The sequence below is a fragment of the Phascolarctos cinereus genome, unplaced genomic scaffold, assembly GCF_003287225.1.
Source record: "Phascolarctos cinereus isolate Bilbo 61053 unplaced genomic scaffold, phaCin_HiC Scaffold_9;HRSCAF=440, whole genome shotgun sequence".
Classification (NCBI taxonomy): domain Eukaryota; kingdom Metazoa; phylum Chordata; class Mammalia; order Diprotodontia; family Phascolarctidae; genus Phascolarctos; species Phascolarctos cinereus.
The window spans coordinates 216013319-216038198 of record NW_027556402.1 but is presented as its reverse complement, the minus strand read 5'-3'; the positions used below and the strand labels follow the sequence as shown (position 1 = coordinate 216038198).

At 42.0% G+C, this 24880-nt stretch overlaps 1 protein-coding gene across 1 annotated transcript in view; it reads right to left on the bottom strand.

Annotated features, from left to right (window-relative positions):
• The window catches only part of MICAL2 (microtubule associated monooxygenase, calponin and LIM domain containing 2), a 268887-nt gene that overhangs the window by 44577 nt on the left and 199430 nt on the right, over positions 1 to 24880 (bottom strand). Inside the window, 3 exon segments of the mRNA XM_078148458.1 lie at positions 9920 to 10044; positions 20346 to 20897; positions 20900 to 21680. Coding sequence (XP_078004584.1) covers positions 9920 to 10044; positions 20346 to 20897; positions 20900 to 21680 — 1458 coding nt within the window.

Below are 24880 nucleotides of genomic sequence, written 5' to 3'. Positions count from 1 at the left end.
AATAAAATTTTGGAGCAGCAGAACCAATGAAAGGTCAGGGTGAGACATTTTTCAGGCCTACGAGAATGTAGAAGGTTGGCAGGAGAAGTTTGTGACAGTGGGGGCAGAAGCCTGTCCAGAACCCACACATGCTGTGGTGGCAATAGTGGCAGAAGCAGCAGATTCAGGAGCTCTCAGCCCAGAGATGGTGAGGGAATCACACAATTGGTCAGAAGGAGGTTATGGGGCACCTTTTGCTGGCAGGGGTACAGCTGGCACTGACTGGCAACTCCATTACTTGCATGCAGTTCTGGGTTGCAAGTTCCAGGGTGGAGAGAAGAACTTCTCATTGGTCACAAGAGAGCTTCTTAGAAGCCCTAGTGTCAGCTCCAAGGCAAAGTGGCTACAGGGGACCAGGTACCCTTGCTGAATAAAGACAAGAGCACAGACCAGGAGAGCAGTGACCATGCCTGTCCCCACATCACACTATTTTGGAAGCATCAAAAACTTGTAGACTTCCAGAACTGTCTCTGAAAACAATAGCTTGAAGCTTGGGACAGTGCCTTCCCACTTCCACATGAGCAAAGACCAACTTTAACATAAAGTTAAAAGTGAAGAAATAGGCTATAAAAATAAGCTAACAACAACAACAAAAAGTACTTGGCTATAAAAAGCTACTATGCTGGCAGGGAAGACTAAGACCTAAAGTTCAAAGAAGACAGCAATGTGACAGCTACCAATGAAGCCTCATCAAATTCCTACCTCAAACCCAAGCCCAACAAGAATCCCTGGAAGAGTTAAAGAGATAAAAGTGGCACAGGAAACACTGGGGAAAGAAATGAGAGTGATACAAGAAAGTTATGAAAAGAGAATGAACAGTCTGGTGAAAGAGGCACAAAAAAATACTAAAGAAAATAATACCTTATGAAACAAAATTGACCTAATGGTAAAAGAGGCACAGAAATTCACTGAAGAAAAGAACTCCTTGAAAAACAGAATCAGCCAGTTGGAAAGAGAAATGTAAAGTCTCACTGAAGAAAATAATTCCTTAAAAATTAGAATTGGACAAGTGGAAGCTAATGACTCTATGAGACATCAAGAAACATTAAAACAAAGTGAAAAGAATGAAAAAAATAGAAGAAAAACTGAAATCTCATCAGAAAAAAAAAAACAACTGACCTGGAAAATAGATCAAGGACAGATCACTTAAGAATTATTGGACTACCTGAAAGCCAGAATCAAAGAGAGAACCTAAATAGCATTTTCCAAGAAATTATCAAGGAAAACTGCCCTGATATATTAGATCCAGAGGGTAGAATAGAAATGGAAAGAATCTATTAATCACTTCCTGAAAGAGATCTCAAAAGGAAAACTCCCAGGAATATTATAGACAAATTTTAGAACACCAACCTCAAAGAGAAAATATTTCAAATAGCCAAAAAGAAATGATTCAAATATTGTAGAGCCACAGTCAAGATCACACAGGATTTAGTGGCTTCCATGTTAAAGGAGCAGAGGGCTTAGGATATGATATTCTAAAAGGTAAAGAAGTTAGGATTACAACCAAGAATTAACTACCCAGCAAAACTGAGTATAATCCTTCAGGGGGTAAATGGATATTTAATAAAATAGAGGACTTTCAAGTATTCCTGATGAAAAGAGCAGAGCTGAATAGAAAATCTGACATTCGAAGACAAGACTCAAGGGAAGCGTAAACAGGTAAACACGAAAAAGTAATCATAAGGATCTCAATAACACTAAACTGTTTACATTTCTACATAGGAAGATGATACTTGTGATTCCTAAGGATTTTATCATTATTAGGGCAGTTAAAAGGAGTTTAAATCAACAGAGAGCATGGATGTAAGCCCATTACGTTGAAATGGTCTTCAAAAAAATGAAGGGGTAAGAAAGAGGGATGTCCTGGGAAAAGGAGGAAGGGAGAGGTATAATGGGGAAATTTTTCTCACATAAAAGAGGCATGGAAAGAAGAGCTTTTTCAGTGGAGGGGGAAATAGGAGTAGTGACAGGTAATACTTGAACTCCACTCTCATTGGAATTGGTTCAAAGAGGGAAGAATATATATACACACTTAGTTATACATAGAAATATAACTTACCCAATAGAGAAATAGGAGGGGAAGGGGATAAGTGAAAGGAAAGAGAAGATAAAAGGGAAGGCAGATTAAGGAAGATAGTGGTTAGAGGCAAAATAGACAGGACAAAAAGAGATAGAGGGGGCAGCTAGGAGGTGCAGTGGATAGAGCACCAGCCCTGGAGTCGTGAGACCTGAGTTCAAATACAGCCTCAGACACTTGACACTTACTAGCTGTGTGACCCTGGGCAAGTCACTTAACCCCATTGCCTAGTCAAAAAGAAAAAAGAAAGGAAAAAAAGAGATAGAGAAGAAGAAATACAAGAAAATGGAATAGAGGGAAATACACAATTAATCATTATAACTGTGAATGTGAATGGAATGAGCTTACCCAAAAAATGGAAGAAGATAGCAAAACCGATTAGAAAGCAGAATTCAACTGTATGTTGTTTACAAGAGACATACTTGAAACAGAAAGACGCACAGAATTAAAATAAAGGCTGGAGCAAAATCTGATATTCTTTAGCTGAACTAAAAAAAACCAACCATATCAGTAATCAGACAAAGCAAAAGCAAAAATAGACTTAATTAAAAAGGATAATCAAGGAAACTATATTTTGGTAAAAGGTACTATAGACAATGAAGTAATATCAACAATTTTTACAGCAAGTTTCTCTGATAAAGGTCCCATTTATCAATAAATATTGAGTGTAGAACTGAGTCAAATTTATAAAAATAAGAGCCGTTCCTCAATTGATAAATGGTCAAAGAATACAAATAGGCAGTTTTCAGATGAGGAAATCAAAGCTATCTATAGTTATATGAAAAAATGCTCTAAATCACTATTGATTAGAGAAAGGCAAATTCAAACAACTCTGAGGTACCACCTCTCATCTATCAGAAATTACAAATACTGAAGGGAATAAGGGAAAAATAGATATATTAATGAAGTGTTGGCGTAGTGAACTGGTCTAACCACTCTGGAGAACAATGTGGAACAGTGCCCACAGGGATATAAAACTGTGCATACTCTTTAACCCAGCAATATCACTACTAGATCTGCATCCCAAAGAGGTCAAAGAAAAAGGAAAAAGAACTATATGTGCAAAAATATTTATAGCAGCTCTTTTTGTGGTGGCAAAAAGTTGGAAATTGAGGAAATATCCATCAATTGGGAAATGGCTGATCAAGTTGTGGAATATGATTATGATGGAATACTATTATACTATAAGAAATGATGGGCAAGATGGTTTCAGAAAAACCTGGGAAGACTTAATATGGACTGATGCAAAGTGAAATGAGCAGAACTAGGAGAACATTATACACTGTAACAGCAATATTGTATGATGATCAACTGTGAATGACGTGGCTGATCAAGACAATGATCCAAGACAATTCTTCAATCCAAGACAATGAGTCCTTGCTTATGATGAAAAAATGCTATCCACCTCCAGAGAGAGAACTAATGAACTCTAAGCAAATTGAAGTATAATTTTCTCATTTTCTTGCTTTTACAAAAATGACTAATAAGGAAATGGTTTTGCATGATGTCACCTGTATAATTGATATCATATTGCTTGCCTTCTCAGTGGGTGGGGAAGGGGTAGGAGGGAGGGAGGGAATTTGGAACTCAAAATTTAAAAAGAAAAGAATATTAAAAATAAATGATGTATTTTTTTTAAAAAGAGTCTATTGGTGCTAGTGATTTGAGACCAGCCATAACACACAGGTTTGGCTGAGGCAGAATGCATAAACATATCAACTCAGTACTGTTGAAAACGGGGATTTGGGATTGGATCTGGGGCTCTGATTGATCACTGCTGGAAATGGGGGCATTTGTTTCTGTCCCCTTGTGGTCACTTTACATGAGTTACATGAGTTTCTATGTCCTCTGCTCATGGGATTCAAACTATACGGTTTATGCCCTTAAGAGAGAGGTCTTTATGTAACCAGGGAGGAGTTTTTCTAGGGAATCTCCATTAGATTTTATGGTGGTTTTTTTTTTTAGACAATTGGGGTTAAGTGACTTGCCCAGGGTCACACAGCTAGTAAGTGTCAAGTGTTTGATCTGAGGCTGAATTTGAACTCAGGTCCTCCTGACTTTAGGACTGGTGCTATATCCACTGTGCCACCTAGCTGCCCCCTTTCCTTATGTTTTGCAGGAATACATTGGGTAAGAAATCAGCATTGATTGTAATCACTTAGGGGAGCATTGATGGTAAATAGTCTAGTCCAAGTTAGTACAGGTAGCACACAATTAATCAATCACTCTCGAAGCCTTCCCTTCCTTCCTTTCAGTTAGGATATCATAGTGCTAAGGAAGGAAGACCTCATAGGGCTGTGGTGGCAACTAGACTCCTATTCTTAAAATGCTTCTTTAGACTTACACATGGTGGAGAAACAATCTCATATTTCCCCTCATTTCAGATTGTTTAATGCTATTAAAGGAAGGACTGGGTTGAAGAGTTGACTAAATTTCTATGACTTACTATTCCCAGAAATAGGAATATTTAAAAATTAGTAACAATGAATAGGGAGAAAGGAAGGAAGGAAAGCACGAGGAAGGAAGGGAGGGAGGGAGGAAGGAGGAAGGAAAGGAAGGAAGGAATAAAAGAAGGAAGGAAGGAAGAGGAAGGGAAAGGGAAGGAGAAAAAGAAGAAATCTGATATTATCTCTGTTCTCTCTTATCTTTCCTGAAATGCTTTCATTTATCATATCTAAAATCTGAGATTACTTCCAACCGGGAAGAATCTGGGTAGACTTCATAGAGGAGGTAGCATTTAAAATAAACCTTAAACGCTGAGCAAAAGTTAAGCAGAGATGGATGAGGAGAGGGAATAGGGAATTCCTGGTGGAAAGTACTGTATGAGAAAAAGAATAGGGTGGGAAAGTTAAGAATCTCACCATTAAAAAAGCTATTATGGTTTCATTGACACTCAAGACCCAAACCCAAAAGAAGAGAATGACTCCAAACATCTACAACCAAAACCACAAAGAAAAACAGAGCTGGGGCACAGGTGCAAATAGAGCTTCTAGAAGAGATGAAAGAAGAGTTTTTTAAAAGTTATAAATATTTTTATAATTGCAATGAGCATGTGTTTGTTTTGCATGACTTTACATATATAATGGGGATTGCTTGTCTTCTCAGTGCGTAGGGTGGAGCTGGAGGGAGGGAGAGAAGTTAGAACTCAAAGTTAAAAAAAGTGAATGTTAAAAAAATTGAAATGAGTGCTAGAGAAAAAAGTGGAAAGGAAATGAGAGTTGTGGAAGAAAGAACTAGAAAGACAGAATTAATGGCTTAGAATGACAGAGGTACAAATCCTTGCCCAAACAATGCACTCCCTGAAAATTAGAATGGACCAGATGAAAACTGTTCCTTGCACCCAACACTCCATCTCCTGACCCCAGGAGTTTTTGCTGGCTATCCTCCATGCCTCCAATACCCTCCCTTCTCAAATCCACCCGATGGCTTCCTGTTCTTCCTTCAAATCTCAGCTACAGTCCCACCTTCTGCAAGAAGTCTTTCCCAGTCCTCGTTAGTACCTCCTGAGATAACCTTCAGTTTATCCTGCATATACTTTCTTGTGTATAGTTGTTTGCAGGTTGTCTCCTCCAATACAGTGTGAGCTCCTTGAAAGCAGGTACCAGGGTTTCTTCTCCCCCCCCCTTTTTGTATCCCCAGTGTCTGGCATATACTAGGTGCTTAATAAATGCTAGTTGACTCAACTGTTTTGCTTGGGATGTAAGGTTTTTGAAAGGGCATAAAAAGATAAGAGGCATGAAAGGTAGATTAGGACCAAATTCTTCAAGATCTTGGAGTTTGGTTGAAAAATTTAAATTTTATTCTGTAGGCAAAAGGGAACCAATGGAGATGTTTCATCTTGTTTGCTTTTAGCAGGACAGAGAGGATTACAGTTTTAGAGTTGGAAGGGACTTCAGGTCCAACTTCCTTCCTTCACAGATGAGGAAATTAAAGCCTGGGTTTGACCTTAATGACTCACTCAGGGTCGCACAGATAGTGACTAAGGCAAGATTGGAATCCCATTTTTCCTGGCTCCAGTCCCAGTACTATATCCACTATACTATGCTGTCTCTCAATGATCTTCCATAACTGGGAATCAGATTGTGGTCACAGCAAGGAAAATGCTGAATGCTATCCACTAGAGACCATCAGATCTGGGCTCTAAGAAGACCATAGAGCCTAGAGGAGAAAAGGTCAGTTAGGGAATGAGTGTAGTGTGGCTTGGAAGTCAGGAGACCTCTGTTCTAGGACTAAGTTTGATTCTAACTTGCTCTTTTTGACCTCGGATAAGTCATACTCCTTCTCAGAGCCTCAGTTTCTTTCTCTTTTATTTTAATTAGTTTTATTGCACTAGATATTCGTGAAGTTCCTTCCAATGTGATGACTTTACAGTGCCTGTACCATGTCTCTTCTCTATCAAAATCCAGGGAATCCTCTAGAAATTTCAGTAGGGGAAACAGATTGGTGAGGGATCTGCATGTGACTGCCTAGATTCCAAGGTTCCCACTTTTTCTCTTCTTCACCCACAAAAGAATTCCTAACTGTGAAATCTGAGGTATGAGCACATGAGCAAAGGGAAAGACGCCTTGGGGACTGAGGTTCCCTGTTGTCCATGATGGCTGCAGGGATTGAGGGCCATGGCATCGAGACTAACACTGACTGCACCTACCCTGGTCACTGTCTTCCTGAGGCTCTGCCTGTGGTCACTGGAAACAGTGGGTGGGGAGGCTAGAACTCAGACTGGGAGCAGAGAGGCAGGCAGTGACTTCAGGGATTAACTTTGCTAAGGTGCTTCAAACAGTGCAACGAAGATGAATTCCTGAATGACAAGAACTGGCAAGTTCAAAAACCTCATCAGCTGGTGAGATGGAAGGAACATAGCTTCTCCTCTGAGAGAAGCCAGAGGCACACTCCTTCCCTTAATACTTCCAAAATCTTAGAAAATTGAGAAGAGGTTTCAATTTTAGGAGACGGCTGGAGACAGTTTTTCTTTCATATTCATTATGTACAATAAATGATGTGGCCATAAGATGGCCTGTTTTCCATGAAAATGGAAAAGGAAAATTCCAGATGTAAGAGACCAGGGAGGGGGGCATTACAAGTCAGATATTTTTCTAATTGTAATAATTTTGGAACCATATGTCATATCATACCCTGGATCAGTTCTGACTCTGGCCAGAATGTTTTGTTTTGTTTTGTTTTAAATCCTACCTAGCAGTTTTGTCTAGCAGTGAAGGATGGAAAATCATACACATACACTCTTGTGGATGTGTCTGTCTGAGAGACCTGGATGAAACCACTGAACCAGTGCGTGAATATAATGCCATAGTGGACAGATTGTACATTTCCTTGCCTCACTGATTAATAAATGAAGTGTCACCCTGGTTTACTGTAGGCTTCAATAGGGTAGCTCTAGGGTGTGCTGGAACCAGCTCGAACTGGCTCTCTGGAACCATATGTTAAATTTCCAATAGGAGCATTTGCACTTCACAAATCAGCAAATGTTACAAATCATGTCATGATTTATTGCTTTATTGATTGTTTAGATTTAAGAATGTGATGGAGAAAATGTTAGTAACGCAGATTCAAATTAAAAGGGTGTTGTTCATACATTTTTTTCAATAGCTCATTGTTAAACATTTACCAGGATACTGCTAGGTAGAACCCAAACCAACATGCATTGCTTGTTCTACTACAATGTTCTGAATGTTACATGGGATACCTGCAAGATGTCACATAAAGCCTACCTCTATATCATAGCTTTATGAAGAAGCGAGGTAAGAGATACCAGGGGGTGAATTAGGCTGGCAACAGACATGGGAATGGAAAGGAGGAGCATATAGGAGGGATACTGCAGAGAAAGAATCTACAGGACTCAATGACTAAACAAAGAGGTGGAAAATTCTAAGGTGACTCTAAGATTTCAATTATTGGATAACTGGGCAGATATGGTGGTTTCAGCTATAGAAAAGTCAGCATGATGGGCCAGGGGTGGGTGTTGGGACTGCAAAATTTAAATGGTAGTTATTCATTACCAGCGAAGAGGTCTGTGGGTGGTCATCATTAATCCTTGGAGAAGGGCTTGGACATGGACTTGGACAAGTCAATTAACATCTCTCCAGGGAGATAACTTGATACAAGGGAGAGCTTATCATTTCTGGAATCACACAACCTGAGTTTAAATCTTGGCTTTACCACTTCCTACTAGGTTGACCCATGACAAGTCATTTTATGTCTCTTGAACTCAACTGCCTCATTTGTACAAGGAGGATATTAGACTAGATGGCCTCCAAGGTACCTTCCAGGACCAAACCTATGCTCCTATAGGAGATGATGAGTTCCTTGGTGCTGGTGGGACATCAAGGTGGAGACCAAGAGGCAGCTGGAGAAGAAGGGAGTCCAATTTGAGATTCATTCAGATAGAGGTGATAATTGAAGCCATGTAAGTAAACCAGTTCTTCAAGGGAGGCAGCATAGAGAGAAAAGATAAGAGGGCTAGGGAGAGAACCTTAGGGGATGTCTGTACTGAAGAGACATCAAGGGAGAAAGAGAAGAAGCCATCAAAAGAACAAGATGATATGGAGTGTGTAAAGGTCAACAGAAAACACAAAACTTGATTTCAACATATAATCACAGACGGATAATCAGGAACAGCTTCAATCTCACCTTTCTTCCATGCTCTCCTTTCATCCTTCCCTCTCTGTCTCTCTTCATGTCTCACTGTGTCTCCTCTCTTGACTTGCTCCTTTTCCTTCCCTCCCTCCCTCTATTTGTCCTTCTGTGTGTCTCTGTCTGCCAGTCTCTGTCTTTCTTTCTGTTACACATATAAGCATACATATACACTCCAGGTCATTGACTTGGTCTTACCTGGGCAGTGGGGTTAGGAAGCCCTAAGTTATAAGCCAATGATTATATCACCAGATGTGGAAGAAACGATTGTAAGTAAATAAACTCGGTTCTCCTCCTTCCTCCCTGGGAACCTCCCTGAGCCAACAAATAAACACAGCAAATGGCAGAGAAACCACTTTTCTGTCCACCAGGGTAAACACATTAGGCTGAGCCATTGGCCCAAAGGCCCTCTGAAAGGCTCCTACCCCAGCGACCTACAGCGACAACAAAAAAAACAGGACAGAATTTGGGAGGGAGGGCACTGGTTGGGCAGAGGTTTACTCGAATCAGAGTCTAGAAAAAAGGCCCAAATTCTATGGAACAAAAAAACAGGGAGGAAATTCTCCATGTCTACAGTCAGCAGCCTCTCCAAACCCAAGTCGCAGTAGGCATTTTCAGAGTATAAATGCCTAGATGCAAATGCATGGTTCATTTAGTATTTCTGATTAGAATAAACATAACATTTTCCATGCAATCTGCCTCTAGTGCTTCTTAAATGAAGCTGTGTTTTCCCCTGGGGACATAGGCATCTGTTTGTTTTCATTTTTCGATGGTTTGCTTGTTGGACCTCATATTAAAACCACTTTAGAGCTGCAGTTTCAAAGTGGTTTCAAGTAAATATGTCGCTGCCTTGGTTTTTTTTTCCCCTCCTCCTTCAAATGAAGTTCTTCTTAGAGAAAGAAAAGATTCATCTGCGAGATGTGAAAGATTCTGAAAATAAAAAGACAGCTCTTAAGAAGAAACGGCTCTTGGCTCTTGCCAAGGGGAGGGGAAGGTCTAAGCATCAGATGCTATGACAGGTAAGTCTGTTAAATAAAAATATCTGTCAGATTGAGAATGCTCTGGGTTGGAAATTCACAACTCTCCTAAGAGTCAACAATAGCTGCCACCTCCTACAAAGTCAACCCTGCCCTTGGTTGCCAAGGGGCATGTTACCTTTGGTGGTAAGGAAGGTTTGGGTTCAAATTCACCATCTGAAGAGGAGGTGGTATCAGAAGAGGAGGAGGAGGAGGAAGAATAACACTCAGTCATTTGTGCTCTGACAGGTAAGTGCTTGGAACCTGAAATAGGAACAAAGTACCCAATCAAGCAGAAGTAATTTCTTCCCTAGATTTCATGACCCCAAACTCCCTCTCCTTCCCTGCCCACTGCACCTACTCTAAGCCTAAGCAACAGAGCTACCTAAGGGTAATCTGAAATTTGGCTTCCCATGCTAATTAAATTTCTGGCCCCTGGCCAAGGGCTTTGCACAGCTCTTGGTGTCCACATTTTAAACACACACACACACACACACACACACACACACACACACACACACGGTATTATGCAGAAATCAATTAATTCCTTAAACACCATTTATGGATCATGGGGCTTCAAACACATTCAGACATGAAATCTATTATTAAAATGCATGTCTGAAGTTAGCCATGGTACCTCAAACGATTGTGTGAGGGTCACCGCGCAGTCTAATTGAATGCAAAAAGTCCAAGCCAGCTCTTAAACAAATTACCCTTATGTGGCTCTCAGCATCTGGCACCCATTTTTAGAACATGACATCTGCTCGGTGTAAAAGAACTGGCGTCAGAATGTCTGGTCATATAAAAAAATCACAAATGTAATCAGAAGCAAATGGACTCTGCCAGCTCGGGGCTTTATCACACAGTCTCATGCAACATAAATATTTCATTAATTATGTCTAAACAAATGCCACTTCTATTTTCCCCACGTAAGAATATTATCACATCATCGGGGCAGTGATGAAAACACCAGGAAAGATTGGTGGGGACTGGGTGGGGGGAGGGGTGTGTGGGTGTGGGGAGGGCCTGGTGTATGGACATCCCAACAATGTGCTCCCATGGGGCAGTCTGGCTTTGTGGGGTGGGGCAAGACACAGAAATAGCCTGTGGCTCAAGGAACCCTTATTAAGGCAGAGTCAGTGGTAACACTCTCCTCATGCCCATTCTGATCAGGATTTGGCCCATCTCTGTCTATGACCTGAACACTCCTGGGTGCCTGGTATCTTCACATGGAAACATCTGCCTTTCCATTTAGACCTTCTGTAGGGTTAATGATTAACATCTGGATTGCGCAGCTCTGGGCTATGAAAGGTCCTGGTGGGGAGTAAGTTATTTGGCCCTGCCCAGGTGACTGATAATTTATTGCATCCTAGTTTCTCGTGTAAGCCCATATTTGAGCAGGGGTGTGTGTGTGTGTGTGTGTGTGTGTATACATGTGCGTGTGTGTGTGTGTTCAGAGGGTAATATAATGGTTAAACTCTACCATCCCCCTTCCAGGTAGGTTTCTGCTTTCCTCCCAGCTGAAAGGGAAATGAACCTTAAGAAAATTGCATGATACAGTGGGAAGTACCGGACTCTCAGTTAAGAAGACCTGAATTTGAATTCTGGCTCTGCTACCTACTACCTAGTGATTTTGGGCTAGTCATTTAACTTCACTGGTCCTTGAGTCACAGGATCCTAGAGTTATAAAGGACTTCAGAGACCATCAACTTCAATTCCCCTCCCCATTTTATAGATGAGCGAATTGCTGTGTAGAGAGGTTGTAACTTTCCCTAGGTCACACAGGTCATGGGGGTGAGGACAGATGGTTGAACCTAGTTTTTCTGACTCCAGAACTGGTTCTCTCTCACTACACCAGTTGCTCAGTTGCAAAATGAGGAGCCTGGACTAGCTGACATCCATGGGACCCAGCATGGGTTCCAGTCTTGTGCCTAACACTCACTACTTGTGTGATCTTGGGTGAATGATTCAACCTTCCTGGGCCTCAGTTTCCTGTCTGAAGGGAATTAGACCAGATGGCCTCTGAGGTCCCTTTCAATCTAGATCTAGCATCCTTCCAGCTCTAAGTCAACGATCCCACAACCCTTGAAAAGAAGAGGAGATAGCTACTCTGAACAGAACAATAATCTAAGACAATTCCAAAGGACCCATAATGAGCAATGCTATCCTCCAGAAAGAGAACTGATGAACTCTGAGAGCAGATTGAAGCCTACTTTTTTATTTTCCTTTTTCTCCTTTTTTGGTCTGTGTTTCCTTTTGCAATATGGCTAATATGGAAATTTTTTTGCATGACTTCACATGGTTAAATTGATTAATATCAAATTGCTTGCCTTCTCAAGGAGGAGAAGGGGTAGAAGAGAGGAAGTGAATTTGGAACTCAAAATTTAAAAAAAAATGAATGTTAAATTTTAAAAAATGTATTTGGGGAAATTTTAATGACATAAAAATATATTGGGAAAAAAAGAAAAGAAGAAGAGATTTGGGTCTTCAGATCTTTCAAAGTACCCTTTCATCCTTCAGAAATAGGCTGAGACTCAGGCAATGTTAGAATCGGAAGGGACCCCGCAGATTGGCCATTCTGAGTGAAGCCCGTCATTGTACAGATAAGGAAACTGAGCCCCAGGGAGGGGAAGGGACTTGCCCAAGGTCACATAGGTAATGAGAGTCAGGAGCAGGAATTGAATCCAAGTCCTTTGGCCCAGCTAATCATTAGCACAACAGAAACTTGAACCCACTATATCTGGTATTATCTAAGACCAAAACTGTCCAGTGCCTAATGAGGAATATTTAGCCCATTTCCTGGGAGAGGAGCTAAGAGATATCAGCTTCCATATGGCAGAGGTAAAACTCAGGCCCAGAATGAGATGCACCTCTCCTTACCTGAGATATGAATGCACAGGCTTTCCTTAGAATTTCTGAACCAATTTTTCCCTTTCATTCAAAGAATGAACAGCTAAAATTCTATGCTTTTTACTTTGGTTTCCTGATGACTTCAGCTTTCTGTTTTGCTTTGGCTGTGCCCTTCTCCACTCTGGACCTAAGGTTCTTTGTAACAGAAGAGAGTTAGAGGAGGCTGCCTCTAAGGACTCTTCCAGTCCTAATGTTCCATAGTCTGGCAAAGTTAGCTGGCAGGAATTCTAAATTCACCCGCTGACTTCCATGATAAATTAAAGAGGAGAAAGTCCCCTAACCAAATAATTTAAGGGAAAGGTTAAAGCTACTGCTCATTTCCAATCCTGTCCCTTCCTCCTACGATGGCAGATATCTCAAACTGAGATTCTGTATACTAAATCTAGCTTTAGGAAAAAAAAAATGGGGAGGCAAGGGGGCTGGTGTTATCATTTTATTTTGTCTTTGCAAATGTCTTGTGAAATCTTTCTTCTAGGGCAAATGGCTAAACAGACCAGGATGTATAACAGTATGTTGATGGTGGAGAGCCATGAAGGTTAAGAGTCTTGTTCAAGGTCGCACAGTGATTCAGGGGTGAAACTGAGACTTGGCTCTGAGCTTCCTGCCTCCCAGGTCAGTGGTTAATCCAATCTAACCCACTGACTTGGAGACATCTTCTTCCCTCCCAGTACAGGGACATTGTCCAAGTCACAGAACTTCTGAAGGGCAGAGCTAAGTGAGACTTCAGAGTTCCGTAGAAAGTGAAAATTAAGGGCTTTCCAAAGGGCACAGAACAAGTTAGTGGAGGGGTCAGGTCCCCCACCTCCGGGGGCTCTGTCCTCTGCCCTTGCCTTTCTCATTGTGAGCTGCTTATTTTTGGTACTGCCCTCCCTCTCTCCCCAAACTACCTGGCATTCATCGTGCATATAGTTTGCTTATACTTACGTGTTTGTATGATGTCTCCCCAGTTAGAGAGTAAGCTGGTTGAGGGCAGGGCTGAGCCCTACTTCACTTTTGTCTTTGTATCCCTAACACTTACCACAGTGCCTGGCATATAGTAAGTGCTTAATACATGCTCTTCCTTAATACTTGGCTCATCCTTGTGAATGAGGACCTGTAGAACGTAGGCCCTGAGGAGTACAAAGAGTGCTAGGCCTAGATTGAAATCAGGAGATCTAGGTTGGAGTTCCTCTCTGACCTTTATTAGCTGTGTGACCTTGAGCAAGCCATTCTTAGCACTTTTGTGGCTTACTTTTCTCATTTGAGAAATGGGCTACCTCTTTAGGCACACTAGCTACTTCACAGGGTTATTGTAAGGAAAGTATTTTGAAAACTTCAAATCACCATGCAATTGTAAGCTGTTATCCTCCTCCTCCTCCTCCTCCTCCTCCTCCTCCTCCTCCTCCTCCTCATCATCATCATCATTATGGGACCACGGAGGGAGTGGTTCAGGAATGGTCCCAGAATGAGCACTCCCTCCACCAATTCAGATGGATAATTCTTCTGTAAATTATAGAGAGTTGTCTGGGGGCACTAAGAACTAGAATGGGTCAGAGACAGGACTTGAACTCAGGTCTTCCTGACTCTAAGGCTGGTCCTCCGCCATACTGGCCCAGCCATATCAGAGCCAACTGGTTCACATGGGGATGGCGGCCCTTGGCTCAGTTTGGTCAATTAAGCCCTGGTCATCTGAGCAGCACAGATTGGTGCTGGCAGCAGAGCAGAACAAGATGTCACAGCCAAGGCCCTGATTCCTCAGCTCTCCAATTCTAACCTTTGAGCAGCTTCCTGTTCAGATTTAGACCATAACCTGCTATTTGCTCCCTTGTTTCTTTTCCCAGCGGGAATAAATTACCCCCTTCTCATCCCTCCTCTTGAAGTCCCATCAATAATTAACTGGAGTTATAAGGGCTGCTGGATAAACAGCCGGCTGCTACTGCAGCACCTGCTTCCCTCCCTGCCAGGGGCTCTCTGCTGAAGCCTGATGTCTTCTTTGAACAAAAGCAGGTTTCTTGACCTTCCATTGGCTGGGAACCAGAGCCCGCATAGCTCAGGTTATGGGGGAGGGGAGAGTGGGGGCTGCAGGCCCTGATCCTCTGGCTCCCCAAGAAGTGGGTTTGGTACAAAAGCAGCTCCACTGTGTTGTTCTCTATGGACCAGGGATGTCTGTAACAGGAACCCAGCTTTCCTTTCATTAGCTTTGAGTTCTACAGGGCTCTCTTCTCCTTTGGCTGGGTATGGTGCCCTTTGGCTAGAAGGCTGGCCCACTGGAAAGCAGGGGGCAGGGCTTGCCAGGAGGTTAGGTGATGAAGGGAGTCTGGACATAGGCCCTGTTGTTTCAGGAAAGGACCGATTACCCAGCAGGCCACCTACCTAACCCTGCAATACCCCCAAGGGAAGAGAACATTACTTAACAAGGCAGGTAGAAGGAGCTAATGTCTAATGGAGACCTAAAGTGACCCAGTTTCTGCTGGGGAGCCAGGCCAACCATATGTTAAAAACTAAAAAGATTAAGATCTTCCAGCTCAAACAGGAAATCCTCTCTTGTGGACACTTTAAGAGAATCTAAAGCAAATGGGGGGCAAGTTCTTTCCCACACCTGCAGAATTTGATTGGCTTGACTCACACACAGATAAAAGTCCTGTTTAACCTGGATTATGGGAGCCAGGAGAATTGTACGTATTGTTTGTATGCCTTTCTCACCACTACCTCCCCACTGAATAGTGTGGCCTGGAAATAATTCTGTCTTGAATCTTTCCATTGGGTCTGTTTCGACCATAGGATCAAGGCTGGAAGGAACTTTTGAGTCCCCCATCCTTTAAAAACAAAACCAAAAACCCTCATGAAATTTCACCATCTCCCATTAGCTATTGTCCTCTACCTCTCCTCTCCTCAGTTGAATTCTTTAAAAGGCCATCCATACTCAATGCTTTCACTTCCTCTCCTCAGTCTTTCTGTACCTCTACAATCTGGCTGTCAACATCATGACTCCCAGAAACCACCTTCTCCAAAGTTGCCATTGACTTCTTAAGTGCCAAATCTAATAGCCTTTTGTGGGGCCTCGTTCTTTTTCATCTCTTTGAAGCATTTGGCACTATTTACCACTTTCTCCTCCTGGATCTTCTCTCCTCTCTGGGTTTTTATGACATTGCTCACTCCTGGTTTTCATGCTACCTGTCTGATTGTTCCTTCTCAGTCTCTTCTGCTGGATCTCATCCATGTTGTGTGCATTAACTGCTGATATCCCCGAAGCTCTGTTCTGGACTGTTTGCTCTCCAAATTCTCACTTAGCAATCTCATCCGCTCCCCTGTCTTTAATCATCAACCCTATTTAGATGACTCACAGATTTATATATCCAGCCCTTAATCTCTCTTCTGAGCTCCAGTCCCGCATCACAAACTGCTCATTGGGCATTTTGAACTGGATATCAAAGATATCTCAGATTCAATATATCAATTACAGACCTCATTATCTTTCCCGTAAAATCCATCCCTCTTCTTTCTTACTACTGTCAAGGGCCCACCATTCTTAGAGTCACCCTGGTTATCAACATCCTCAGCTCTTTACTCTCTTGTCCTCTATATAATCCGTGGCCAAATCTTATCATTTCTACCTTCCCAACATCTTTCACACATGTTCCCTTCTTCACTCACACAGCTACTATATTAGTTCAGGCCCTCAACACCCCTCACTTGGAGCATTGCAATCACCTCTCAATTAGTCCATCTCTCTCTCTCTCTGTCTCTCCTCTCTCTCTGTCTCTCTGTCTCTCTCTCTTTCTCTCTCTCTCATTTCCTCCAACTCCAATTTATTCTCTACACAGAAGCCAACATGATTTTCCTAAAGCGCAGGTCTGACTATGTCACCCTCCTGTTAAATAAATTCTAGTGTCCCCCTGTTACTCCACTGTTTTCACAACCTGGTCCCTTGCTATATGGCAGCCATACTGGTCTATGTGCTCTGCACACAAGGCATCTCCATGCCTTTTCACATCACTCTCCCCAAAGCCTGGTGTGCTGTCCTTCCTCACCCTTCTCCTCTTAGAATTCCTGGTTTCCTTCAGGCACCCTGTTCTACCAGAGGCTTTCGGTATTACCCTCATTGCTGGTGCTTTCCCTGTGAGGCTTCTATGCCTGTATCTTGTATGTAAGTATATACGTCCATGTTATCTCTCTCAATATGGTACAGGCAGAAAGAACACTGGATTTGGAATCAGAAGACCTGAGTTCAAATGTTGACTCTGTGATTTTATTAGATCTATGTAATCTTGTGTAGTCCCTTCACCTTTCTAGGTCTCTGTTTTCCCTTTGGAAATAAAAGAAAATAAATAAATGAAGATGGACTTGAAGATCTTTGAGGTCCCTTCCAGTTCGTAGTCTATGGATCTAGGAGTCTATGATCCAATAGCAGACCCCCTGAACAGGTTAGGGAAGAAAATGTTTTGGGTCTTATAACTGTCCTTGAAATTCTACAGCGCCTCCAAGAACTATGGTACCTGAAGATTGGGGGGCAGTTGGTAGGTTCATGAATTTGGAATCTTTCCCATCATTCCCAGAGGCTGGTCACTCATCTCTTTTTCACTGGGAATTCCCGAGCTCTCAGCCGAACCTCCCACAAGCCTCATCCCTAAACTTTCATCAAGGTGATAACATCTGATGGTTGCTGAGCAGGTTCTCGATATGACCAGTTGTGTGCTCCGAGTATCAATGATTTCTTGAGTCAGTGAGGCCAGGTCACTTCTATTGCAGGAGAAGAAAGACAAACCAACTTTCTTTCCCTTCCTCCTATTCTAGAGCAGGGTCCGAAACAACCCAACCTGGTCAGAATCTCTTCAAGTTTCTCCTGTTCTAGAGCAGGGGCAACTCAACCTGGTCAGAATCTCTTCAAGTGCTTTAGGTAATCTAAGGATTTTTCATAGGATCATAAATTTAGAGCTTAAAGGGACCTTAAGGGCCACAAAGTTTTACCCTTTCATTTTATGGATGAGGAAACTGAAGCATAGAGCCCAGGGTCACATAGCTAGTAAGCATTTATAGTAGAATTTGAACCCAGGTCTTCCCGATGCATGAGTGGCATATTCACTGCACTTTTACTGCCTCTCTCTCTCAAAAAAAAGTGAGAGGCAAGGGTTTGGGGAGATTCCATGTTGTCATTTCTGTATGACTTTAAAATGAGGGAGGTGTGAAAAAGATTCGAGGATCTTTGTGTCCCCTCAGACTCAGCACTGGAATCCTCTTGACCTATTAGTGCCCTGTAAAAGCATCTATGGGACTCTGACCATTTCTTGACTCCTGGGATCCACAAGTCATATCTTGGGCCATGAGAGGGAGTAGGTAGGAAGGCGATGGTGCAACAGGGCTGTCCTAAACTACCCCCTGAATAATCTAAAGTTGGAAGCCCTATCATGTCCATCCTTGGTCCTGACTCCCAAGCATCTTGCCACTCTCCCAATGTTTCTCACACTAACCTCCATTTTTCTCTTTACCAGACTCAGGGCATTTTGGATTTTAAGCAGGTGAATTACCTTATTTATGGGTAAAGTAGTAAATTCCCAAATTGTAGGAAGGGCACAAGAATCCAAGTGCTAACATTTTATGCCTAGTTTGAAGGGAATAGAACCTCAGGGTACACAGAACCACAAAATTTGAGGGAAGAAGGGACCTCAGAGCCCACCTGGCCCCACTCCTATATGAGCAAGAATTCCTTTTATGAACAATATCCCCAACAAATTGATATCAAGGCTTTGCCTAATGACCTCCAAGAAGTGGAGTCAACCATCCTCCAAGGCAGCCCATTTAAATTCTGGATAGTTCTAAACATTAGGAAATGTTTTAAATGCAGATAATGATGATGATGATGATGATGATGATGATGATGATGGTGATTGATTGATTGCTGATGGATTGCATCTACCTCCCAGGGGTATTGTGAGGATAAAATACAATAATATTTGGAAAGCACTTTGCAAAGCTTAAAGTGCTATAGAAAAGCTAGCTATTGTTATTATAAACATTTCTTGTCATCATACCTGAATTTGTTTCTTTGTACTTCCCCCTCCCCCAATGCCCTGGTTCTGCCATCTGGGACCAATCTCTCTTCTCCATAATAGCCATTCAAATAATGAAGACGACTCTCATGTCCTCCCTGAATCTTCTCTTTTTCAGGAGAAACATCCCCAGTTCCTTTAACTGATTCTCACGCGGCATGGTCTCAAGGCTCTTCACCATCTAAGTCGATCTCTTCTAGACATGCAAGCCTATCAATGTTCTGCTTAAGAAGCAGCACAGCCCGGAGCTGGATGCTATACTTCCAAAGGGATCTGACTAGGGCACAGTCCAGAGAGACTCCTCCTGTACCTGCTTCTTATCCTCAGACTCTCTGCTTCTCCTGAGGCAGCCTAAGGTTGCCTTAATTTCTTTAGCTACCATTTCATATTGTTGACTCACAATGAGATTGCTGGCCTCTGGATCTTTTTGGGATGGTCCATTCTTACACAGCTTCCTCCACAGAATGCCCATGAAGCTGATTGCTTTAACCAAACAATTCTCAGGCTTTTAAAATATTCCTTGGCTCAGCTAGCATCCTCTCATTCCATATATTTGATTTGTTGCCAAATCATCTTTTTTCCCTCCACATCCTTCATTCTGACTTCTCTCAGCTCCCACAGCCGCCACCCTCTTCCATGCCCTCATCACTTTTCAGAGTTTATTATGATGGTCTCCTAATTTACCTCCTTACCTCAAGTCTCTCCCCACTCTAGTCCACATTGCGGCCAAAGTTATTCTCTGTAAACCAGATCTGACCATGTCATGCCCTTATTTAATAAATCTCAGTCTCTCACTATTGTCTCTAAAGCCCTTCACAACTTGATCCTTACCTATCCTTCTAGCCTCATTGGACATTACTCACCCTCCTGCTCCCTGCAATTTAAACAAATCACCCTTTTCTTGTTTCTCACACGCAATACTCCATTCTCCCGTCTTTATGCTGGTGCCTGGAATTCACTCCCTCCTCATTGCCTCTCTTCTGAGAGAAATTATTATTCACCAATGATTTGGAGAGATTCAGAGTTCCCCTTTTTTTAAGTCCTGATTTCAAAAGTTCATTTGAATAGGTTTGGCCTTTCATTGTAATATTAATTCTCTCATTAATTGTTAACCAATCAGAGTTGCCTGCCAGTCTTGGAAACATCCCTCTTCCAATGAGCATACAAGCAATGAACCCACCCACCATCATTATCTTCGGTCTAAGAGAGAGATGGCCAAATGACCATCCTTTTATTAAAATAATGGCATTATTAATAAAATGATTAAATTACTCAGAAATTATGTCTCTTGAGACATTTTGGTCTCCACACTTCTTTCAAGATGCATCTCAAGCATTGCTTTCTACTTGAAGCCTTTCCTGATTCCCTCCAACTTCTGGTGCCCTCCTTCCCACACTACCTTGTATTGAATTATTTTGTATTTATTGGTATTTATTATTCCTACCATAGATATCTACATATTTACTTGCACTCTCCCCCATTAGAATGCAAATTCCTTGAGACTAGAAATTATTTCCGTTTTTGAATCCGTATCCCCAGGACTTAGAATAGTGACTAGAACACAGTAAGTGATTAATAAGTGCATATTGATTGTTATTAAAAATCTGGCTAGAAAAAAAAAGCACTTACTTGAGTTTTCTCCAGGGAAAGGAATGTCCATGTGGCCTGAGGAAGACTTATTCCATGGCTGGGATGTCATCTTTGGAGGATGGCAGATGTCCATTGCTCCTGGGTTGCTAAAGACATTGCTGAAAGCCTTTGTTGTTCTCATTGGCCCCAGGTTCTCATCAGTTTTTCCTCTGAGTCCAAAGGAAGAAAAGAGAGTGCTCTTCTTTGTCAGGGCATTGTACTGGTCCAAAGGCCTCCCCAGTAGAACCTCTTTCTGGCTAACTTTGTCAAAGACATCTTCCACCTTGGCAGAGGGTAGGGTCATAGGCCTCTTTTGCCTACTGGGTAAACTGTGAGCCCGGGTAATTCTATCTGAAAGGTTATGTGCCCCTGGCGGTGCCTCAGAGGCACCATGGGTGGCATCATGTAATGAAAAGGCTGAGTCTGTGGTCCCTTTCTCCTTCCCAGGTGCCAGTAAGGAGACGCGGCTGGGCTTCTGCACATCCCAGTATTTACTATAACTTGTTTTCCTTAAGTTTTGGGAGTGAACACTGGGGTGGGGGCCACTCAAGACAAGTTCTCCAAAGGTGCTTTTGTTCTAGAATCACAGATCTTCTTTCCACCCTCTGGGTTAGAAAGGAGGGGCTCCAAGGACCTCCTGATTGCATTTGCTATCAGGCGTAGAGGGGATTTGGGTCTGCGTACTGTCCACTCCCCTGTGGCCTTCAGTGCTGGGCCACAGACTCCCTCTGGACCCCCTCTCTGGTCTGACAAGGCTTCCCTGGCCGGCCCAGAAGATGATGAAAGGTCAGCCAGCTTTGATGCTTCGCCACTTTTACCATCTCCGGCGTGCTTTGGGTCTGCTCTCTGTCTAGCACCCAGGCTTAGACATTCTGCATTAGCATCATTCCAGTCCAGCAACTGAGACTTTTGTTCTTGAGTGAGCAGCAATTTCTTTAAGCATTGTTTTTTCCCCTCAGTGCATTTCAGTTGGTAGTCTTCTCTCCCACTTCCTGTGCTTGCATTTCCTTGGCCTTCCTCGGGAGATATCCTGCTCCTTGTCTCTACTCCACCACGATCTGGACCATCCTGGGTACTCCAGGTTTCCCAAGGAATTGCTTTGGCTTTCCTATGGCCACTGGAACTCTTCATATCAGCATCCTGTGGCTTGGGTGTGGAAGAGGGATCTTCCTTGGGCGTCACCAGGGGATGTCTTGCCTCGTTTTGGAAATGATGAGGTACATAGAGGGGCATTTCCTTACACACCTCTCGCATGCGGACTCTTCCCTGAATGATTGGACTTTGAGGCTGGCAATGTCCTCTTGTGATTTCAGGGGAATTGATGCATGATGTCACCTGGAGGGAGTCAACATAAAAGCAATCATCAAGCAATCCCTACTATTCATTACTTTTCTATACGCATTCCTTTCCCTGATCATTCTCCACACATTTCCCTTCCCCGAGCTCTTGACGGTTGTATTAGAACAAAGCTAACGCTACAACAGGGGCAAATTTCCTTGCTGAGAAGAAATGCAGCACCGTAGCAATAGGACAGTGGCAGTGGTGGCCAAGATGATGGTGAACATGGGAAAGTAATTTTATATCCTTGAAACTCAATATTCTCATTTGTAAAATGGGTACCATAATACTGCTAGTACTTTTACCTATGGAGTTATTAATACCATCTTATTTATGGCATGGTAGAGTGGAAAGAGGGCATCTAGGTAGCATAGTGGATAGAGCACTGGGCTTGGAATCAGGAAGCTTCATCTTCCTGAGTTCAAATCCAGCCTCAGACACTTACGAGCTATGTGACCCTGGACAAATCACTTAACTCTGCCTCGGTTTCCTCATCTTTGAAATGAGCTGAGAAGGAAATGGCAAACCACTTCAGTATCTTGGCCAAGAAAACCCCAAATGGGGTCACAGAGAGTAGGACAGGACTGAAAAATGCCTGAACTGAACTGAGAGAGGAAAGAGTGCTAGCTCTGGACTCAAACAATCTGGCTTTGAATCCCACTTGTGATGGTTAGTACCTATTCAGCTTTGGTTGCCTAAATCACTTAGCCTCTCTGGACCCCAATTTCTTTTTTTAAATTTTTGATTAATTTATTTTGAACAATCATTTCCATAGGCTTTTGAGTTTTAAATTTTCTCCCCCTCCCTCCCCACCTCTTTCCCTAAGACAGCATGCAATCTGATATAGGCTGTACATATACATTCCTATTAAATATATATTTTCACAATAGTCATGTTGTAAGGAAGAATTAGAACCAATAGGAGGAACCACCAGAAAGAGGAAACAAAACATAACAGAAGAAAAAAAATAGCAAATAGTATGCTTCGATCTGCATTCAAACTCCACAGTTCTTTCTTCTTTGTGGATAGTATTTTCAATCATGAGGCCTTTGGAGATGTCTCAGGTCCTTGCATTGCTGAGAAGGATTAAGTCTATCGATATTAGTCATTGCAAAAATGGCTGTTATTGTGTATGACATTCTCCTGGTTCTGCTCACTTCACTCAGCATCAGACCATACAAGTCTTTCCAGGTTCTTCTGAAGTCAGCCCACATGTTCATCATTTCAGCACAATAGTATTCCATTACATTCATATACCACAACTTGCTCCGCCATTCCCCAATCGATGGGCATCCTCCCAATTTCCAATTCTTGGCCACCACAAAAAGAGCTGCTACAAATATTTTTGTACATGTATAGACCCCAATTTCTTCATCTGGAAAAAGACAGGCATTGGACTAGCTTTCCTCTGGCTATGTGACCCTGGCGGTGCCTCAATTCATTCAATGATCCCATGACAGTCAACAACTGTCTTATTCTTATTTGATGGGAGTTCAGATAAAAATGACCATGGGGACAAGTCACCAACCTACTATTATCTTTTTGTGTTGGATGTTTTGCTGAGCACTATGCTGGAGGAGAAAATGATTGCTTGTTGTGTCTGTAAATATCACCTTTGATCATTGGTTGGATTTTACCTTCAGATCCAAGCCCACCGTCTTCCATCTCTATTTTCCCTTAATACACATTAAGAATTTTATACTAGTTGAGTCTAAATGACATTTGGATATCACAGAAGAAAATGTCCATGGTATGAAGAAGCTATTCAATATGTTTTTGGTGGAACCATATAATTTGATGCCATCTATGTAATTAGGTGATTAAGTAAAATGTATTGGTATGACTCTCTTTTGGATGTGGGACTTAAACTCATTTCTATTCAGGAATGGTGGTAATAGGTTTTAAAGTTATGCAGAATCATAGCCTGCTTGAGCTATCTTCCTGAAAGATGCCATGATTTACACCAATTATTCTTAACATGATTGTGCTGGTGCCACGTTTCAGAGAGCAGTTTTCTATGTTGACATCAAATGATCTAGGATTCTCCCTATGCTTAGGTTTCTCCTGTAAATCTGTAGCATGTGAACAAACTAGGATGTGCAGAATTGAGACAAAGGCTTTGTGATCATCAAGAAAGGCTATGGAGCTTTGGGGTGACTTGTTCAATAATACCAATCAAAGATGAGTTGGCTTTTGCACTCCTAAAACTTTTTGGCACATCTTTCTCTTTTTGGTGATATAAACCACAAATGCTTTACATAAAATACCTAAGTATATAATTGGCCCATATTTTGAAGAATTATTGGGATTCTCATCTTTGGGTAATAGATGTAACAATAAGAAAAATGGGATCACATTCATGTCTGAGAGGAAGCTGGTAAAGCTCTTTGCTAATAATTCATGTATGATAATGCAGATGAAGCATCTGTACCAATTATTTGACCTCATTCTGCCCCACCACTTTCCAGCTTTGCAGAGAAGCTAGTTTCAGTCACTTTCCTTGACAAAATAATTTCTGTTGTCCATTGTATTGATAGTACACAAATTTTCTGTTTCGTGTTTGATCTAATTTGAATATTCATTGTTGGACTTCTTGCAGCTAAAAAAAAAAAGACAACCAGCATTTCCGCACATTCTCCATCTTTAGGGATTCTCCTTCCTCTCTGATTTGTTTGCTTCTCCTGTCTCCACAGTAGAGCCTTTGTTTGAGGCCAAATTGCCTGTTTTGTTTTTTGCATTGTTTTAACTCCTTATATAACCTTAACCTTCTGGCATTTCCATTCAATTGTTGATTAAGGGTGTCTTATTTGCTCTCATATACTTCCCCTCCACCCCAAGGTCTATTCCACATGTTTCTTTGGCTGCCTTTAATTAGACAATATGGCATTCTAGGGTTGCTATTATTATTATCTTGCTTCATGTGCCAACTAGATATTGTTGTAATCTTCCAATGCCTTTTCATAAGTCAACATCTTTTTCAAGATGTTTCCACCATGATGATGTGTGACATCTGTCCCCAGGAATATTCCTTGGTAGCTTCACCATCCCTATCACAATCCTAACCATGGCAACAGCCACAGCATATATGGTTGCATACAGGTCCGGAAATTTTATTTTATTTTATATCAAAGAGTATAGTGAAATTTGTTTGTGATGGATGTAGCAAATGTGGGCTTTTTTGAATGACTCTATTTTAG